At 61.2% G+C, this 16,459-nt stretch overlaps 1 protein-coding gene across 1 annotated transcript; it reads right to left on the bottom strand.

Moving 5' to 3' along the window:
• Positions 1-5,966: 5,966 nt before the first annotated feature.
• Positions 5,967-15,132, bottom strand: BCAM (basal cell adhesion molecule (Lutheran blood group)). Its single transcript, XM_053905459.1, has 15 exons — positions 14,992-15,132; positions 13,155-13,276; positions 12,323-12,551; positions 12,157-12,227; positions 11,864-11,960; positions 11,570-11,752; positions 10,965-11,101; positions 10,440-10,596; positions 8,313-8,428; positions 8,062-8,203; positions 7,734-7,870; positions 7,402-7,546; positions 7,151-7,295; positions 6,560-6,677; positions 5,967-6,445 (listed from the first exon to the last, which is right to left on the bottom strand). Exons 1-15 carry the CDS (start codon positions 15,071-15,073, stop codon positions 6,440-6,442), a joined length of 1,887 nt encoding a protein of 628 aa, XP_053761434.1. The 5' UTR covers positions 15,074-15,132; the 3' UTR covers positions 5,967-6,439.
• Between the last annotated feature and the right edge of the window lie 1,327 nt (positions 15,133-16,459).

Raw genomic sequence — 16,459 nt, 5'->3', positions numbered from 1 at the left:
TTCAATCTCCGCCTCCCCCGGAGCTCAAACCCCACCCCTTTTGCCCTCCAGGAGACCGCTCGCGCCCCGCCCCCGTCTCCGGGCGGCTGGTTGAGATTCTGTCACGCCCTCTCGGGAGTTTACAGCGGTCTCCGCCCCCCTGAAGCCACGCCTCCGCGACGGCCCCGCCCACCCGCTCTACTGGCAGTGGGTCCAGCCTCTTCCCGGGAACTCGGTCCCGCCTGGTTTCAGCCCCGCGCGAAGTTCTGTCCCCGCCTCTTCAGCTGTAGCTGAAGCGTCGTCACACCTGCGTGAGGCACGTGGGTTCTCATAGGCCCGCCCCCTCCTGGAGCCCCGCCCCCAAGCTGAAACCACCCCACCCACCCACCCACCATGCCCGCCAGGAGACTTTCCTAGTTCTTGCCCCTCGCCCAGTGACTGTCTCGCTACTGGGGGCGTCTCGGTTTATCCTGTGTCTTTCTAAGCTCTGCCCCGGACTCTGGGCGTCGCTGCGCCATTCCTTTCCAGATTTCTCTTTGCCTCTCTGTGCCTCTGGCTTTATGTCTCTCACAATCTTTGGATCGCCTTCGTCCCTTTATTTCTCTGCCTCTGGAGTCCGCACGTGTCGGAGTCGCTTTGTGTTTCTGGTGTTTCTGCTCTTTGTCTTTCTAACACCGTTCCTGTGTCACTTGGTCCCCGCGTCTCTTTCCATCCCTTTGACTCTGTCCCTGTGTCTCGATGTGTCTTCTTGTTTCTGTCTCTCTCGACGTCTCTGTTCCTGCCTCTGTTCTCTGTGGCTCTCGCTCCCCGCCAACCCCCTGTCCTCTCCTGTCTTCGGTCCCTACCTCCCCGTGACGGCGGCCTCCCGCCAGGGGGCAGCACAGACCGGCCCCCCGCGCTCTGCTAGCCCTGCGGGGCTGGGCTAGGGTCGGGCCTCCAGATTCCGCCAGTCCCTCCCCTTGTCCTTGTCCCACTTCTATCTTCCCAGCCTCCTCGCGTCTTTGTGTCTCTCGCTCTGACTCGGCCCCTTTGTCTCTCCCCGGCGGCTCCCGCTCCTCCCCACCCCCACCTACCTCTTCACATTCCTAGGGCTGACCGGGGGAGCTGGTGAGGCCACCCAGTGTGGCAGGGTGAGGGCGGGAAGCGGGAGGCTGAGGGAGGGGATGCCACTGAGCCCCTGAAATCCCTCCTTTCCATTTCCTCTAGGGTGAGGGTGTCGCCGATCAGCTGGGCGCAGATGCTTGAGACCTTCTTGTCCCCACCAAGAGGAGCCCCTAGACTTGCCCTCCTGCCCCACAGCACACGCCCCAGCTTTCCTCCCCAAAGGGCGAGGTCTCGAGTAGGGGAGACTCTTACTGACCTGCCTTCTCTTGGTAATGATACTATTAATAACCGTATTTAGCACTTACTGTGTGCCATGTACACATTTAAGTGCAGTATATTATCTCAAATAACCCACACCTGACCCTATGTGATAAGGAAACTGAGGCACAGAGAGATGAAAGTGACATGGCCCAACAAAGTTACAAAATGGCAAATCCAGGGGCGCCTGGGTGGCTCAGTCCTTAAGCGACTTCCGCTCAGGTCGTGATCATGCGGTTCCCGGGCTGGAGCCCCATGTTGCGCTCTGTGCTGACAGCTCAGAGCCGGGAGCCTGCTTCAGATTCTGTCTCCCTCTCTCTGCCCCTCCCCTGCTTTCACTCTGTCTCTCTCTCTCTCTAAATTAAATATATATTTTTTAATGGCAAATCCAGATCTGACATATCTTAGTTAATTCCTCGCAAGAATCCCACGGAGGAGACACTGTCGTGATCCCCATCCGACTGAAAAGTGCACGGAGCACAGGGTGGCCATTGGCCCCAAGCCACCCAGCAAGGAAGTAGCAAGCAGGGGTTTGAACCCAGGCAGTCCGTGCTCTTATCCTCTCTACCCTACATGTCTTTCAGATAGCATGTATCTCAGGCTTGGCACAAGCCTGGTATTGGCCCAGCTGGACAAATGTGGGTAGTAAATGTGATCTCTCTGGCCTCTCCCCACTCTGGAGCCAGCCTAGAGGGTCAGGATCTCTGGCTTTTAGTGAGGGCTTTGCCACTAATTTGCTCTGTAACATCCTTGCCTCTGTCCCCACTCCCCTCTCTCCCTTCAACGAAATACCCAGTCCCCAGGGAGATTTCTTCCAGGAAGGGCCCGCAGCACCTGCTCTTTTCTGGCCCTGTCAGTGAGTGAGCTCAGCTTTTCTTTCTGGCTGTTCTTTGTTGGGTATGTTTGAGCCCAGGAGGGAAGCCCCAGGAAGGTAAGCTGGACTTGAACGCCCCTTCACAGGCGGAAGGGGACATACATGAGGCTGCGCACTGCCATGTTTATTGACAAATGCCTGGGTGGGTCTCATGCCTGAGGAGTCAACTTTCAGTGTCGAGAAGTCCCATGGCACTTCGCTGAAGAGCCATAGCCTCCGGGAGGTATAGGCACAAGGCCAAGGTCTTTCTGATAGAGCTTTGAAGTTGGTGCCGAGTATTTACCTGCCTGGCAACCTGTAACCTCTTTTTCTTCTTCCAACAGTCTACTACCCTACTACCAAGTTTTCCTATAGGGCATCCCCTACACTCAGTCCTTTTGGTTTAGAGGGAGTCTGATCCTGTCCTGGCCAATCAGTGCATTTGATCCCTTGGCCACTAGGATTGGTTCAAAGGTGGGGGTGGGGCCCATTCCTGTCCGATGGGAATTAGCCCTGAGACTTCCTCTTGAATTAATAGTAAAGGAACACATTTTTTTTGATAAGACTTTTATTTTATTTTGTTATATTTTATTTTGTTATATTTTATCTTATTTTATTTATTTATTTATTTTTTTTTTAAAGTAGGCTTCACACCCCGACATAGGGCTTGAGTTCAGGGCCCCGATGACAAGAGGACTTGAGCTGAGATCAAGAGTCAGATGCTTGGAGTACTTGGGTGGCTTGGTCAGTTAAGTGACTGACTCTTGACTTCAGTTCCAGTCATGATCTCATGGTTCAGTTCATGAGACGGAGCCCCACATTGGGTTCCTTGCTGAGAGTGAGAGCTCAGAACCAGTTTGGGATTCTCTCTCTCTCTGCCCCTCCCACTCTCTCTCTCTCTTTCAAAATAAATAAATAAACTGGGGGAAAAAAAGAAAAAAAGTCAGATGCTTAACTGACTGAGCCACCCAAGCACCCCAGGACAGCTTTCTGATGAGACTATTTGAGCCCCTGGATCCAGCTATGCCTGAAGATAGTCAGCCTGGTTATACAAGTGAATAATTTCCCTTTTCATTTACACGAATTTTTTACTTCCATTTTTTTTTTTTTTTTTTTTGGTCGTTTGCAGCCAAACATATCCTTACTAATAAAAGCTATGGGAGCCCAAAAAAGGCACAGATTCCTGTAAAGTTGCCAGGGCAGGAAAAGGGGAGTGAAAACTTTTCAGAATCCTTCCAGATGCCCAGGCTTTGAAGGACAGGCAAGCTTTATGACAATGGGGGAAACCGGGAAGGGCATTCCAGGAATAGTAAAGTCATGAAGAGACAAGGCAGGGGCATGTGTGAGAGGGAGGGGTGGGCTGTGTGTGAGGGGCAACATCTTAGGTCCTAAATGCCAGGTGAAGGGCGGTTCATGCACTTGAGAGCAATAGGGAGCCACAGAAGGTTGTAAACAAGGGTAGTTTACTGCAAACTTGCTTTTACTTCCCGGAGCCCCAGATCCTGCAGGAGATCCCTCTTGCCCCTTCCCCCAGACCCTTGTCCAAGGTGGGAGGGGTCAGGCTAAGGGCACAGGCTGCCATCTGTATGCAAATTGCCTGGGATGCCAGACAGATGAGGGACCTTATGCAAATGTATATCTTCCAGGGAGGAGGGCTGGGACCCTCCTCTCATTAACTCAAGGACCAGGTGCTGAGCACCCCCTTCCTCCCTGGGGTCCCCTCTCTTCCCTCCCCCTAGCCATCTGCTCACCCCCTCTCCAGCTCCCCAGATCCCTCCTGACCAATGTCTGTTCTTACAGTGGTCTCTCTCTCTCCACCTGGTCTCTTCCCTGGACCAAAGGACCCTATTTTGCTTTTCTCTCTTTCCCTCCATTTTCCTCGGATGATGATACTAATAATAAACACATACCGAAAACACACTCTGTGACAGGCTTTGTAGAAACACTTTGCATGGTTATCAAATTCTCTCAACTAGTCTATGACCCTCTATATGTTTCTGCTGTATTTTTTTTTTAAACATTCACTTCTGCCATATAGAAAACAAGAAAACTGCACAAATAAGGAGACAGATAGGTGATGAATCAAAGGATGGAACTGAAGAAGCGACTCACAGGGGCGCCAGGGGGGATGGCTCAGTCAGTTGAGCGTCCACTCTTGATTTCGGCTCAAGTCCTAATCTCACGGTTGGTGAGTTCCAGCCCTGTTATCAAGCTCTGCAGTGACAGTGTGGATTGAACATAGGGGCGTCTGGCTGGCTCAGTTGGTAGAACTCGCAACTCTTGGTCTCAGGGTGGTGAGTTCAAGCCCCACCGTGGGCGTGGGAGCCTACTTAAAGAAAAAAGAAACCTGCACAAAAATGATTTCCATATAGATGGGAAGGATGGACGGGTCGAGGCAGCCCCAAGTGTCTGTGTGTCCATAGGCGTTTCTTGTTGGTGACCCCCAGCTTTGTTCCCTGACGCCTGTGCCCAAGCCATGGAGGTAAAAGCCATGGCTGGCAAGCAGGTTTTCAAACAGCTACAGTCGTGGCTGGGGGCGTTTGCCCCCAGGTGGCCCTGACACCCTTTTGGGTGCAGAACCCCCTGGTTCACCCTCCACCGTGAGCATCAGAGCCATGCCGTGAGACACGATTTTAGAGCTGTGTGTGTCCCAGAACTCAGGTGGTGGGGACCTTTGATCACTCGTGCCCTGATCTAAGCGGGTTAACCCACCTCTTCTCTCCAGCTTCTCTCATTTGTTTTAAGCTGATTCAATAAACAGTGGGATCTGAGCATCTTAATCAGGCCGGTGAGCTCTTCTGTACCGGGGGACCCCGGCGTGCTGCTCGGTCGCCTACCAGGAGACTCCCATAGCAGCTCGCCAGTTTCCCAGGGCGATGGACCCCACTTTGTCCATTTTGTGGATGAGCAAACTGAGGACAGAGAAGCAGAACCACTTGCCCGAGACTGGAGGCCAGAGGGCAGAGACCTCCCGGCATGCGCATGCCTTATGGTGGCCCTCCACTGGCCAGATGTGACTGATCTCCATTTGATGGGCTCCGGGAGGTGGCCCCTCGGCCAAGGTCACACATGCCCATCTCCCACCCCCCTCCCGCTGCTTCTCAGCTGCTCCTTTCGGCCTTATTTTCTTTCCCTTTCTGACGGTACTTGTCTTGAGTTCCAGTTGTCTGGCTCTCCTTGTCCCTGTTTGTCCGTCTCTGCCTCTCTCTCCCCAGATCTCTGTCTCGCTCTTATCTCCTCTGAGCTTCTGTGGTCCACCCCCTTCCCCACCTCCCCTTCTTTCCATCTCTCTCTCAAATCGCTCTTCCTTAGCCTCAGGGAGTCTAACTGGCCTCACTGTTTTTGCTATCTCTCTTCTCTGCCCCGGAAACCCTTCTGTGGGTTCCTCTAAGCCACCCCTCCTTCCCTAGGGAACCCTCCGTTGCAAACACCATGCCTCCCCCGGAGGGCGCGGCTCCACCCTAATTCCATCCCCTCCACAGCTCCCAGAGAGAGAGAAAGCTTCCCCCCATCCTGCAGCTTCAATTCCCTTGGGCTCTGCAAGACAGATTTGAGAATTTTCCTTATGGGAAGAGCACCCCATCCTCCAAGAGGGCGCCGGTTCTCAGCACCCTCTGGACCCTTGGCGCCTCACTCTTCCACCCTCTTTCTTATTCTTTCTTCGTGACACCAGACTTCTCCCAGGTCTTGCAAGGAGGGTGGGGGCAGGGAGTGTCACCTGCGCCCCCTTCCCGTCTCGTCCCCCACAGGAGGCTCTGCCCACAGCCTGGCGTGATGTGACAGACAGCATTTATTCCGGACTCCAGTGTCCACAGATGATGGGAGCTGGGGTGGGGGCAGGGGCCCGGATCCAGTGTCGGACTATGCAGTAGGACGTCAGGTGGGGTGGGGGACCAGTAACGGGGGCGGGAGGTAAAAGTCGCCCGCGCCGGCCGACCCTCAGAGCCTTGGAGCCTCGGAGCCTCGTCCTGTCCCGGGCCAGGTCCCGGGCTTGGGTCCAGGAGCTATTCTGGGGCCTGAGAGTCACATTCCCTGGAGGAAGGTCCCCTCCTCCCCACCGCCCCTCCCTCCCTCCCCGCAGCAGTGGCTGCTGTAGGTCCCTGCCCAGCCTGCAGAGGAAGGAAGGGAAGGGAGGGCCGGGGAGAAGTGGGAAGGTGGGGGCGGGCGGAGGCGTGAGCAGGCCTGGTTCTCTGACGTTGATTCTCTGATGTCTGGTCTAGTGCAGCCTCCCGGAGGCCCTTGGGCTCAGCACTGGGGACGAGGTAGAGAGGTCAGCCTGCGCTTGTGCTCACAAGGGCCGTTCCACCCCTCCCCGCCTCCCTGCAGCTCCCCCCCCCCCATCAGGGTGCCCAGGCCCTCACCCACCTCATCTCCGAAGCCCCCGCTGCCATGCCTGGCTCCTCCAGAGGCGCCCCCTGTGAGAAGACCTGTCTGCTCAGGCCGCTCGGACCCTGAGTGGCTCAGCTCTGGCTCCCCAGGTGGCCTGGGAGAGGAGAGGGCACGTTGGAGGCGGTCATGCTTGGGGGAAGGACTGAGGATGGGGCTCTTCCGGTTGGGATGGCCTTGGGGGATGGGGTGGGGGGGTGGTAAAGGCTTTGGGGTTAGGGATGGGTGGGCAGGACCATGTAGGAGTTGGAGATGGGTCTGGAGGTGGCTACGGATTGGAGCATTGGAGCGGAGGGTGGCCGTGAGCTCGGAGGGTTGGAGAGGTTGAGGTTGGCTACAAACCAGGTTTGGGGCTGGGGCTGTCTGGGCATGTGTTCGGGGTCTGGGGTTGAATATAAGATGCGGGTCGGGGTTGGGGTCAGGGCCGGGGATGTGTTTGGGTCTGGGGTTGAGGACGGGAGGGAGCTGAGGTTGGCCACGTGGGCTGGGTTCGGGGTTCAGGTTGGAGGCGAAGTCAGAGTCGGGTGCAGGGGTGGGGTCGGGTCAATTCCAGGGTTGCAGGCCACTCACGGAGCCCCCTTTTCCCCCTGCTGGCAGCAGCCGGGGCGACCCTTGCGTCTCATGCAATAGAAGGCAGCAACGACGAGGAGCAGGAGGCCCACGCTGACGGCCACGGCCATGACAGCCACTCCGGCCTGGGAAGTCTGGGGCGCCACTGCAGGGACAGGACGGAGGAGGAGGGGGTCAGCCAGCGGTGCTCTGTGTGTCCCCCCGCCAGGGTCCTGTGCACAACCGCCCCCCCCCCCCACCAAGTTCCTCACCAGAGCCGAAGTGAAACACGTGCAGGACGTTCCCGTGGGGGTTGGAGGCCTCACAGGAGACCCCGTCTCTGCTCAGGGCACTGGTCACCTTCAGGGTCAGGGAGCTGCTCACCCAGCCCTGCCCTCCGGGGGCCGGCTCTGCTGGCTGTGGAGGCTTGGGTCAGCCCCGGCCCGTGGGCTCAAGGGCTCGGGTGAGGGCAGAGGTGAAGACGGCCAGTCCCCCGGGGAGTGGCTGGCCACGATCGATCGGGGAGAGGGCAGGATTCCCCAAGGGGCTTGGGGGAGGGTGCCTGGGTCCCGCAGGGCTCGGGATGGGGGGGAAGGTCCCTTACACTGCCCCCCAGTTGGCTCCAGCTGAGTTTGGGCTCCGGGTAGCCACGGGCAGAGCAGACCAGCCTGACTTCATCTCCTTCCCTCCAGCTGCCCTCACTCCTGGGCTGGGTCTCTTCTGCCCTTAATTCTGGTGGCCCTGTGGGTGGTGGTGGGGGGAGAGTGGGAAGCCCATCGGAGAAGGGGAAGGAGGAGGAGAGAAAGAGAAGGACAGAGGGGACAGGAACCGAAGACAGAGGCACCAGCCGTGGACCTGTCTCATTTGTCCTGCTCCCCCACCCCCACAGCCGCCCGCCCGCTGTCCCCAACCAAACCTGCCCCATCCCGAACCTTGGACCAGCAGCTTGAAGCTCTGGGAGCGGCTGAGGAGGGGGACGGTGGGCATGGAGGCCTCACAGATGTAGGTGCCCGCAGAATCGAAGGTAATGGAGCTCAGAGAGAGCGTGGGGCCGTTCCCCAGGGGGATTGAGTCCTGGCAGGGAGAGGAGGAGGCGGCCAGGCGGGTGTGAGTGAGGGGGTCGAGAGACGGGAGAGGGTGCAGGCTGAGGGTCCCCAGGCTGCGGGGCTCCTTTCTCTCTCACCTTGGTCCAGCGCAGGGCAGGCGTGGGCAGACCTTGCACGGAGCAGTTCACGGCTGTGCTGTTGCCCAAGGGTAAGGAAAGTTCCTCCCTGGTGCTGAGCTCAAGGGGGTCCAGGTCTGGAGGGGGGGACAGACTGTCACCTTCCCCAGACCCTCACCCACTCGGCTTAGGGGCTCTCTAGGGCGACTGGGTGGGGGTGGGGGGCGCAGATGTGAGTGCACAACCAGAAGAAGAGCTTGTCAGGTGTTTCTCCTTGTTTTCTCTCTCTCTCTCCACGGACTTTCCACGCTCCCATCCAGGCCAAGCCTTGAGCCCACATCTAACTCCAAAACACAGGCCCCATCTCAGCCACCTTCTTCCAGAGCCGATGACTGAGCCCACAGTTAATGCATGACCGGTGGGGGGGGGGGGGTGTGATGGTGGCAAGGTGTTCCTTCTCGGATTGACCACCCAAACCCCTCTACCCATCTTTTCGTCGAGCCCCTGTCTGCCCCGCCTTCGAAATGGACCTTCCCACTTCTCTCCGTCTCTGACGTCCGGGTCCGACTGCCCGGACCACCTTGCAGCCACCTCCTCGCCGGTGTCCCCGCTGGCCAGGCTTCCTCCCCTGAGCTGCCAGACGGATCTTTTCGAACCACACACCCGTCAGCCCTGCCCTCCGTGTGAAACCTCGCAGTGGTTGCCCAGTATACAGAGGCCAAATTCTTTGATAAAGCCCCCAGGATCCTGCTTGGTCTGACCTCTACCTACCTCCTCAACCTCACTTCTCACCGCACGCCCCCACCCCCACCCCCACCCCCAACCTTTGTCCCAAACACCAGCTACCCTACTCTCTTGGTTTCTCTCCAGTACGCCATGTTGGGTCCTGCCTCGGGGCCTTCGCACCTGCTGTTCCCCCGGCCTGGGAGCTCCTCTTCCGGCTCTTCGCGTTTCTGATCCCATTCTTTGGTTTTCCCAAACGGCCCCTTCTCAGGGAGGCCTCTCTGTCCCCCCGTGGCGGACACTGAGATTTCCCCTCTAGCGCTGAAGGATTTGTTCTCCCCCAGCTGTTGAGAAGGATGTCAGCTGTCAGCCCTCAGCTGTCAGCCCTCTCTGGGAACTGCCTCAGCTGCGGAGAGCCCCTCGCTCAAGGTCATGCCCCCTTCCTCGGGCAGGCCACGTGCAATGCCCGGTTGGTGTGGGGTTATAAAGGCCCAGCTCCCTTACCCCCAAGTGGGGCCATCCCAGCTTGCCCAGCACCCTGCGGGGCCGACTGAGACCTTTAGACTACAACTGAGACCAATCTTCTGCCTCTGCCCGGTCCTGCTTCCGTGCCCTCCCCAGCCTCCACTCCAGCCTCCATCGGTGGGGATCCCAAGGCGCTTCCCATAAACCTCCTGCCTGCAGCTCTCTGAATCCAAATCTGCTTCCTGGGGAAGGAGACAGACGGAGCCTGCACCACCCTCCATCTAGAACAGTCCCCGCTCGCCTGGCCAGTCCCTCATCCCCTCACTCTGCGTCAGTCTCTATAGGGGCTCCATCGCTACTCAAAGCACCTTGTTCAGCATTCACCACCTGTCTCCCCTACTTGACCGAGATCTCTGTGAAGGGGGGGGGCTGGGCTGTCTCGTTCATAGATGTCTCCCCAGCCCTGGTCACAGGGTCTAGCCCCAGGGAAGGAGGCAGAAGGAGGGCCAAGGAGGAGCAGGGCCTTTGCACAGTGCTCAGGTGCAAGCAGACTCAGAAGGCTGGAAAGTGGATGGTGGAAAGCAGGGGTGTTAACCTGGAAACGGCGAGAGGCGCTCGGCTGGGATGAGGAGACTGCCTTGGTGGGGAGATGGGTCAGCCAAAGGCGCGGCCAGCCAGGTGGGCCTTGAAGGCCGGGGTGGATCGGGGCACTCGGGAGCCACGGCAGGTTCAGAGTGGGGGGATATCAGGTGTGTGCTTTGGAGGGAGCTCCCTGGCTGCTTCGTATGGGAGACTGGAGGGGGCTGGGGCTGGGGCAGGCACCCAGGGGGCAGAGGGGACCATCCAGACCAGGACGAGGACCCCAGAAGTGGAAAGGGTTGCCGGCGGGGCTGTGTGGGGGTGAGGGCGAGGAGGCCGCTGGTGCCGGGGTCCCCCTGCCCATCCCCCCGGGACGCTCACAGGCCACGCGCAGCTCCAGGGTTTTGGAGAGCTCCGCGTCCTCAGCAGCGTCGTAGTCCTCCACCCTGCAGCCGTAGGTCCCGCTCTGGCCCCGCTGAACCCCCTCCAGGGTCAAGTTCCCCTCAAGATTTGTTTTCAGCACGTCCTCCTGCTTGTCCTGGGTGACCAGGGATGAGGAACCCGGCTCAGGAGCCGCCCTGGTCCGGGGGTGGGGGCGGGGGTCATGCTGGGTCGGGGTCAACCGGGTCAGAGTCAGGGGTCACCGGGTTAGCATCGTGCTAGATCAGAGCCCACTCAAGCAAGGGGGCAGAGGCCCTGCCAGGCCAGGGGCCACCCTGGCTGGGTATCGAGCTGAGTTCGGACTCTCTCAAGTCAGGGCTCAGAGGTCCTGTGAGCTCCTGGGTCAACAGGCAGGCGCCTCGCTGAGCCGGGGGCCACCCAGGTGAAAGGTCAGAAGGCGGCGGGGACCAATATGTCACAGAGGTCAGGGGCCAGGACTTCCAAAGGAACGACGGGGTGAGTCACCTGAAGGCGGAAGAATGTGTATTCGGGGTTGGGGCTGCCGTCCCCCCGGCAAAACAGCTGGACGGAGTCCCCCTCGCGTACCCAGCCCTCGGTGGTGGAGGGGCTGTCCACCCAGAAATTCACGTGTTCCGTGGGATCTAAGAGAAAGGGCAAAGGGGAAGACGGGTCAGGGCAGACTCATGGTCAGGGTCGAGGGTAGGTCAGGTCAAGGGTAAAAGGCCAGGGCTGGCTCAGGGCAGAGAGGTCAGGCCCCAGCCAAGGGGAAGGCTGCGGTCGGTCAAAGGGTAGAGGTCACATCTGTCACAGCTCAGGTTCCCGCTCATTCTGAGATCAGCGACCAGAGAGGTCACAGGTGGAGCTGAGCTGAGAGTGCAGCTCAAGGGTCAGAGGTCAGCGTGGGCGACAGGTCCGCGAGGGATTCCGGGCCCCCGAGCTGGTGTGAGAGGGCGGGGCGTGGTTCGGGTGCGAGGCTCTATGGGCCTCCGGGCGCTGGAGGCGGTCAGAGGTCAGGATGGGGGGGGCCCCCCCCGGAGGGCTTGCGGGGCCAGGCCTCAGGCAGGTGAGGGGGGCCGTGGCCGGGGAGGTGGGGACCAGCCTGGACTCACAGTGCAGGGTGAGGCGGAAGGCAGGGCTGTCCAGGCGGCCGTGCCGGCCCGCGGGCAGGTGGTAGCGCACGGAGCAAAGGAAGCTGGCGTCCCGGTCGGCCTTGTGGAGCCGCAGGTACAGGGTGCTGGTGAGAGACTGCAGGCCTGAGGCCTCCCGCACCGTGCGGCTGGTCATGTAGCCGTCTGGCAGAGAGGGAGGAGGCGGCGGGTCAGCCAGCCCCCCCCCCCCCCCCCCCCCCCCCCGCCACCACCCGGCGCCGTCCCGCGTCCAGCTGGGCTCCCGCGCCCGCTCACCTGAGTTCACCTCCATGGGCACCTCCAGCCGCTGCCCGTTCCGGTACCACGTGATCTGGGGGGCCGGGTTCCCGTTCCGGCTGTTGCAGGTGGCGATCTAAGGCAGACACAGGCGTGGCCCTGGGCCCTGAGGTCGGGGCGGGGGGGACCCGACTTCTCCTCGCTCCGGATACAGGAGTCTGGGTTCCCCAGCCCTCTCCTCCCCCAGGATGCAGGAGTGCAAACCTCCCCCCACCTCCCAGCCCCCCCCCCCCCCCGCCCCGCCCCTGGAATCCAGGTCCAGCCCGAGGTACCTCCTGGGCAAAGTCATCCACCACAGACAGGATCCCTTTGTTGGGGGAGACCTCGGTGGCCTCTGGTTTTGCTGTGGGGGAGACGGTCGGGTCAGGAGCCCCTCTCCTGGGCTCTCGCCCAACCGCCTCTTCCGTGGGGGGGGGGGGGGGGCCCGCAGACACTCACCGAACATGTGCAGCCGCGTGGTGGCCTCGGCGCTGCCCGCCGCGCCCGCCTTCACCACGCACACATAGTTCTGCTCGTCGCCCACCTGGGCCTCGGTCAGCACCAGGCGCCCCCGGGCGTCCAGCTGGTACGGGGGGCTGCGGCCCCGAGAGTCGTGCACCGTGCCCTGCAGCTCGGAGCCCTGCAGCTCGGCCGAGGCCAGGCGGTGGCGGACCCCAGAGCGGTCTGCCTGTTGGGGGGGGGATGTGGGGCGGGGGCGGGGCTCAGCTCCAGGCCGCCTGGCCTGCCTCCCCCAGTGTCTCTTTATCTCTCTCCGCGACCTTTTCCATCTGCTGCTCTCTGGGTCACCTGCCTCCTCTTGTCACCTCCCTCCGGTCCCCTGTTCCCTGGCCTGTGTGTCAGTTTCCTCTCCCCAGGTCCAGGTCCCTTGTTCTCCATCACACTCTGTTCTTATCTCTCTTCCTCTCTCTGTCTCCCCCTCCAGCCCTGTGTCTCTGCCTCTTATCTCCTCTTTTTTCCTCTCTCCTTCTAGTCCTGCACCCCTGGGGTCTCCCGCTATCTCCTTGTCTGTCTCTGAATGGTCTCTCTCTGGAGCCCGCGCTCTGAACGGGGCGTCTTCTTTCTAGTCTCAGCTGTGCCCAGACACCAGGGGACCTTGGAGTGTCCTTCCCCTGGCGGGGTCTCAATTTCCCCATCTGTAAAATGGAAAGGCAGCTGGATGGAGCCCTTAGGTCCTTTGGGCTCGGAGGAGGGAATGCACGTTCGCAGCCCTGTGGTGCCCTGACCCCCAGGCCCCTTGGCCACCCTCTGGCCCCCAGCCTGCAGCACTCACCAGGAACCATTCCAGCACAAAATGGTCGTGGGCCCCCAGGGGGGTGCAGTTCAGGGCGATGGGCTCCCCTTTCATCACCTCCACCAGGGAAGGCACGGATAAGTGGACCTCGGCCTGGGCACCTACAGGAGAGCCACTGAGCTCTTTCTGCCTCTGTTGGGGACAGCCCTCCAGACAGAGCCCCTCCTCCCCCAGGTCCCAGGAGTCCTGGCTCCCAGTGCCCTCCTCCCTCAGACCCAGGGTCCAGGACCCCAGCCCCTCCTCCCTCCCATCAGCATTTGTCTCCATCTCTCTCCACAGGGCTACGGGCTCCTCCCCCGGGCCACACTGGGCCCTGGCTGCTTCTGTCCAATCCTCCTGGGGTAAGACCGCACCTGTCCTTGTGCTTTCCACTAGACCAGCCGCCCCCCAAGGGCAGGGCCAGCTCTGGCTCATCCCTTGGCCTCCAGCACCCTGCGCAGGGCCTGGCACGTCGCCAGGGATCTGTGTCTCTCACTCTGGGTCTCCATCTCTAGTCCCACAGTCCCTGCCTCTCTGTCAGCCTGACAGTCTGTCTCCGTCTCTCTCAGCCCCTGGGTCTCTGTCAGGAGTCGGGGGCTGGGGCTGCAGCTGAGGCAGAATGGGTGTGTGGGGGCGGTCAGGGGGGACAGGGCTGGGCAGGTTTCAGGAATGTGGGAGGGACAGGCTGGCCCAGACCTGCCCGGCCTGGCACCAGATCCCCCTACCCACCCCTTGGCCCCTCTGCCTCTTTGCCGAGCAGGGAAGGGGATAAGGTGTGTCCCCTCCGATTAGGTGAGCGGTGAGGCCCAGGATGGCGGGTCCTCAGGGAGAAGGGAGTGGGAGTGGGGGCGGCTGGACTCCTGTCCCAGGATCCTGGCAGACAGAGCTGTTCCCATTGGAGAAACCATGCTCTCTCACCCCCTGGGCTGGCATCCTGGCATCAGCTCTCACTTCTGAGAACCTCCCTTTCCTTCCCCGCCCAGCTTGACCCAGCCCTGCCCCTGGGGACCCACTATTTGCCATGCTTGTGCCGGGGGCCTGGATTCCCAGGCACCCACCTCTGGCCCAGGCCTGGCCCAGGGGAGGGGTGTGGGGCCAGGCTGGTGCCTGGGGCTAGTCTGAGCAACAGACAGGAGGAGGATGGAGAGATCTCTCTTCCCTAATCTCTCCCATCCCTCTGTCCCTGGCTGCCGGCCCCTCAAGGCCTCCTCCCCATCCCACCACCACGCAGGTGTGTGGATTTATCTGGGCCCCAGGAAGAGGGCACGGTCACTCGGAAACACTGTTCTGCCGTCACTGCCCAGGGCCAGCGCTCCAGCCCTTCCGCGAGGGAGGGGAGTTCTTTAGAGCCTGGCTCTGAGTCCAGATCGGGGGAAGCCTCAAACGCATGTGGTTCCCTGCGATCTAGCTGGAAGGTCCCCGACCCTCGCAAAACTTGAGAACCTTTCAGAGGGAAGCCCCGGGGTCTTGGTCTCCTGTGTCCTGGGGAAGCCACTCCGGCCACTGGAGGCCTGGACCTTTGGGTCTGAGGAAGCAGGAGTCCCGGGACTCCGATTCCAGGGGCTGAGGGCCCCTTCGCTCCTTGGTCCCGAGCGCGGAGGGGGCTGGCTTCTCAGGTGGTGACTAACCCGCTGCCTGCCGGCGTCTGCCCAGCCCCTCTGCCGGGCCGTCCCCAGCTCGCTCGTTGGGAAGGGTATCCCCCGTGCTCCCGTATCCCTCCTCCCCGGGGCTCCCACGTTTGGCTTCCTGGGGTCGAGGAGATCCCCTTCCCCCTTCCCTTTCCCGGGGTCCCCGGGGGCCGCCCCCAGCGGCTCCCTGCTCTCTGCCCCGGCCGTACCTGGGTGCGCCCCCAGCAGGAGCGCGAGCACCAGCAGCCTGGGGGCCCTGCGCGCCCCGGCCAGGGCGTCCGGGGGCTCCATGTTCGCGGCGGCGGCAGCGGGCGGCGATTGCCCGGGCTGCGGCTCCGGCGGCCGCGGGGCTGGGAGCGATCAGGCCCCGCCCCTGGCAGCCCCGCCCCGCCCCGCCCTCCCGAGCCCCCCCTTGGGTGCCCCCCCCCTCAAACCCGGGCGCCCCGCCAAGACCTCCCACTGCCCGGAGCGGACCTCCCAGCGCCCGGCCCGGGCCCGGAGCGGGGCTCCCTCTGCCCCCAAGCTCTGGGCTGCCTGGCTCGGGCTGACCGGTGCCCGCGGCGGTGGCCTGACCGACCAGTCTAACCAGTGTCCTGGGCTGTGACCTCACCACCCCGCTGCGGCCGCCATCCCCCCTAATTCGGACCAGGGGTCATCACGGCAGGTGACCGGGGCTTGCCCAGTTGATTTTACCCAGCCGACCCCGCACAACCAGTGAGTGGCCTGCGCTGGCCTCTCCCAGGGTAACCGGTGGTTCCCAGCATGACCGGGGGCTTGCACTCCCCTCTCCCAGTACAACCAGCGGTGCCCCGCCTGATCGGTGGCCTAGAGCAGCTTCCTCCAGGGTGCCTGGTGAGGCTCTTCCCTGGAGCCCGTGCTAGGGGCTGCTTTCCTGTGTGACCAGTGGCCTGGAACCCATCAGTTCAATCTCTTAAATTTCACGGCCTTCAAACCTCAGTTCAGCCCGGGTCTCTGTGATGATGGGGGGGAGGGGTGGGGAGAGCGAGTGCTGTGGGGTGCTCTTTCCTGGGCTCTCCTCCACTCCGTAGGGCCCTCCCTCTCTTCTCCCCATCCAGGGAATCCCAGGAATGCCACCCTCCTTCCTCCCTTCCTCTCCCCTTCACTCCCTCACAACCTTGGGGGGCAGGGCAGGAGAATTAGGCTGGAGGGAGCAGGTGAGAGGGGGAGGGGAGCAGGCTAGGGCGCCTGAGGGGAGGAGGGAAGAGCAGAGCTGTGGGTTGGAAGGGTCACAGGTCAGTTGGGGGGTCACAGATCAGACTGTCCGAAGCTTCTCACAAGCCAGGTCTGACTGGGACAAAATCCTCTGGGGGTGGGGGTTGGGGGGGGCGGGAGAAATGTCACTGGTTATATAGGGAGTAGCTAGCCCTGGACACTGGTCAGAATGGGGGGGGGGGTGGTCACTGGTAAGATGCCTTTGCCCATCAGACACGGAAGGAAGGCTTCAATTACAGGTCAGCTTGGGAGTTGTTGGTCAGACTGGTCAAGGCGCTACTTTATTCTTTGGTGATACAGGAGAGCAACCGTTACACCGGCAGAAGAGACCCTTTAGTATTAGTCACACCGTTGCCTCCTCCGGGATGCCCTCCCTGCTCCCTGGCTGGATCAAGGGCTCCCCCAACCCCCTGGGCTCCCCCACCCCGGTCCTGCACACTCTGG

This window comes from Panthera pardus, unplaced genomic scaffold (assembly GCF_024362965.1).
Source record: "Panthera pardus isolate Hobbes unplaced genomic scaffold, ASM2436296v1 HiC_scaffold_18, whole genome shotgun sequence".
NCBI lineage: Eukaryota > Metazoa > Chordata > Mammalia > Carnivora > Felidae > Panthera > Panthera pardus.
This window is presented reverse-complemented; position numbering and strand designations above follow the sequence as displayed.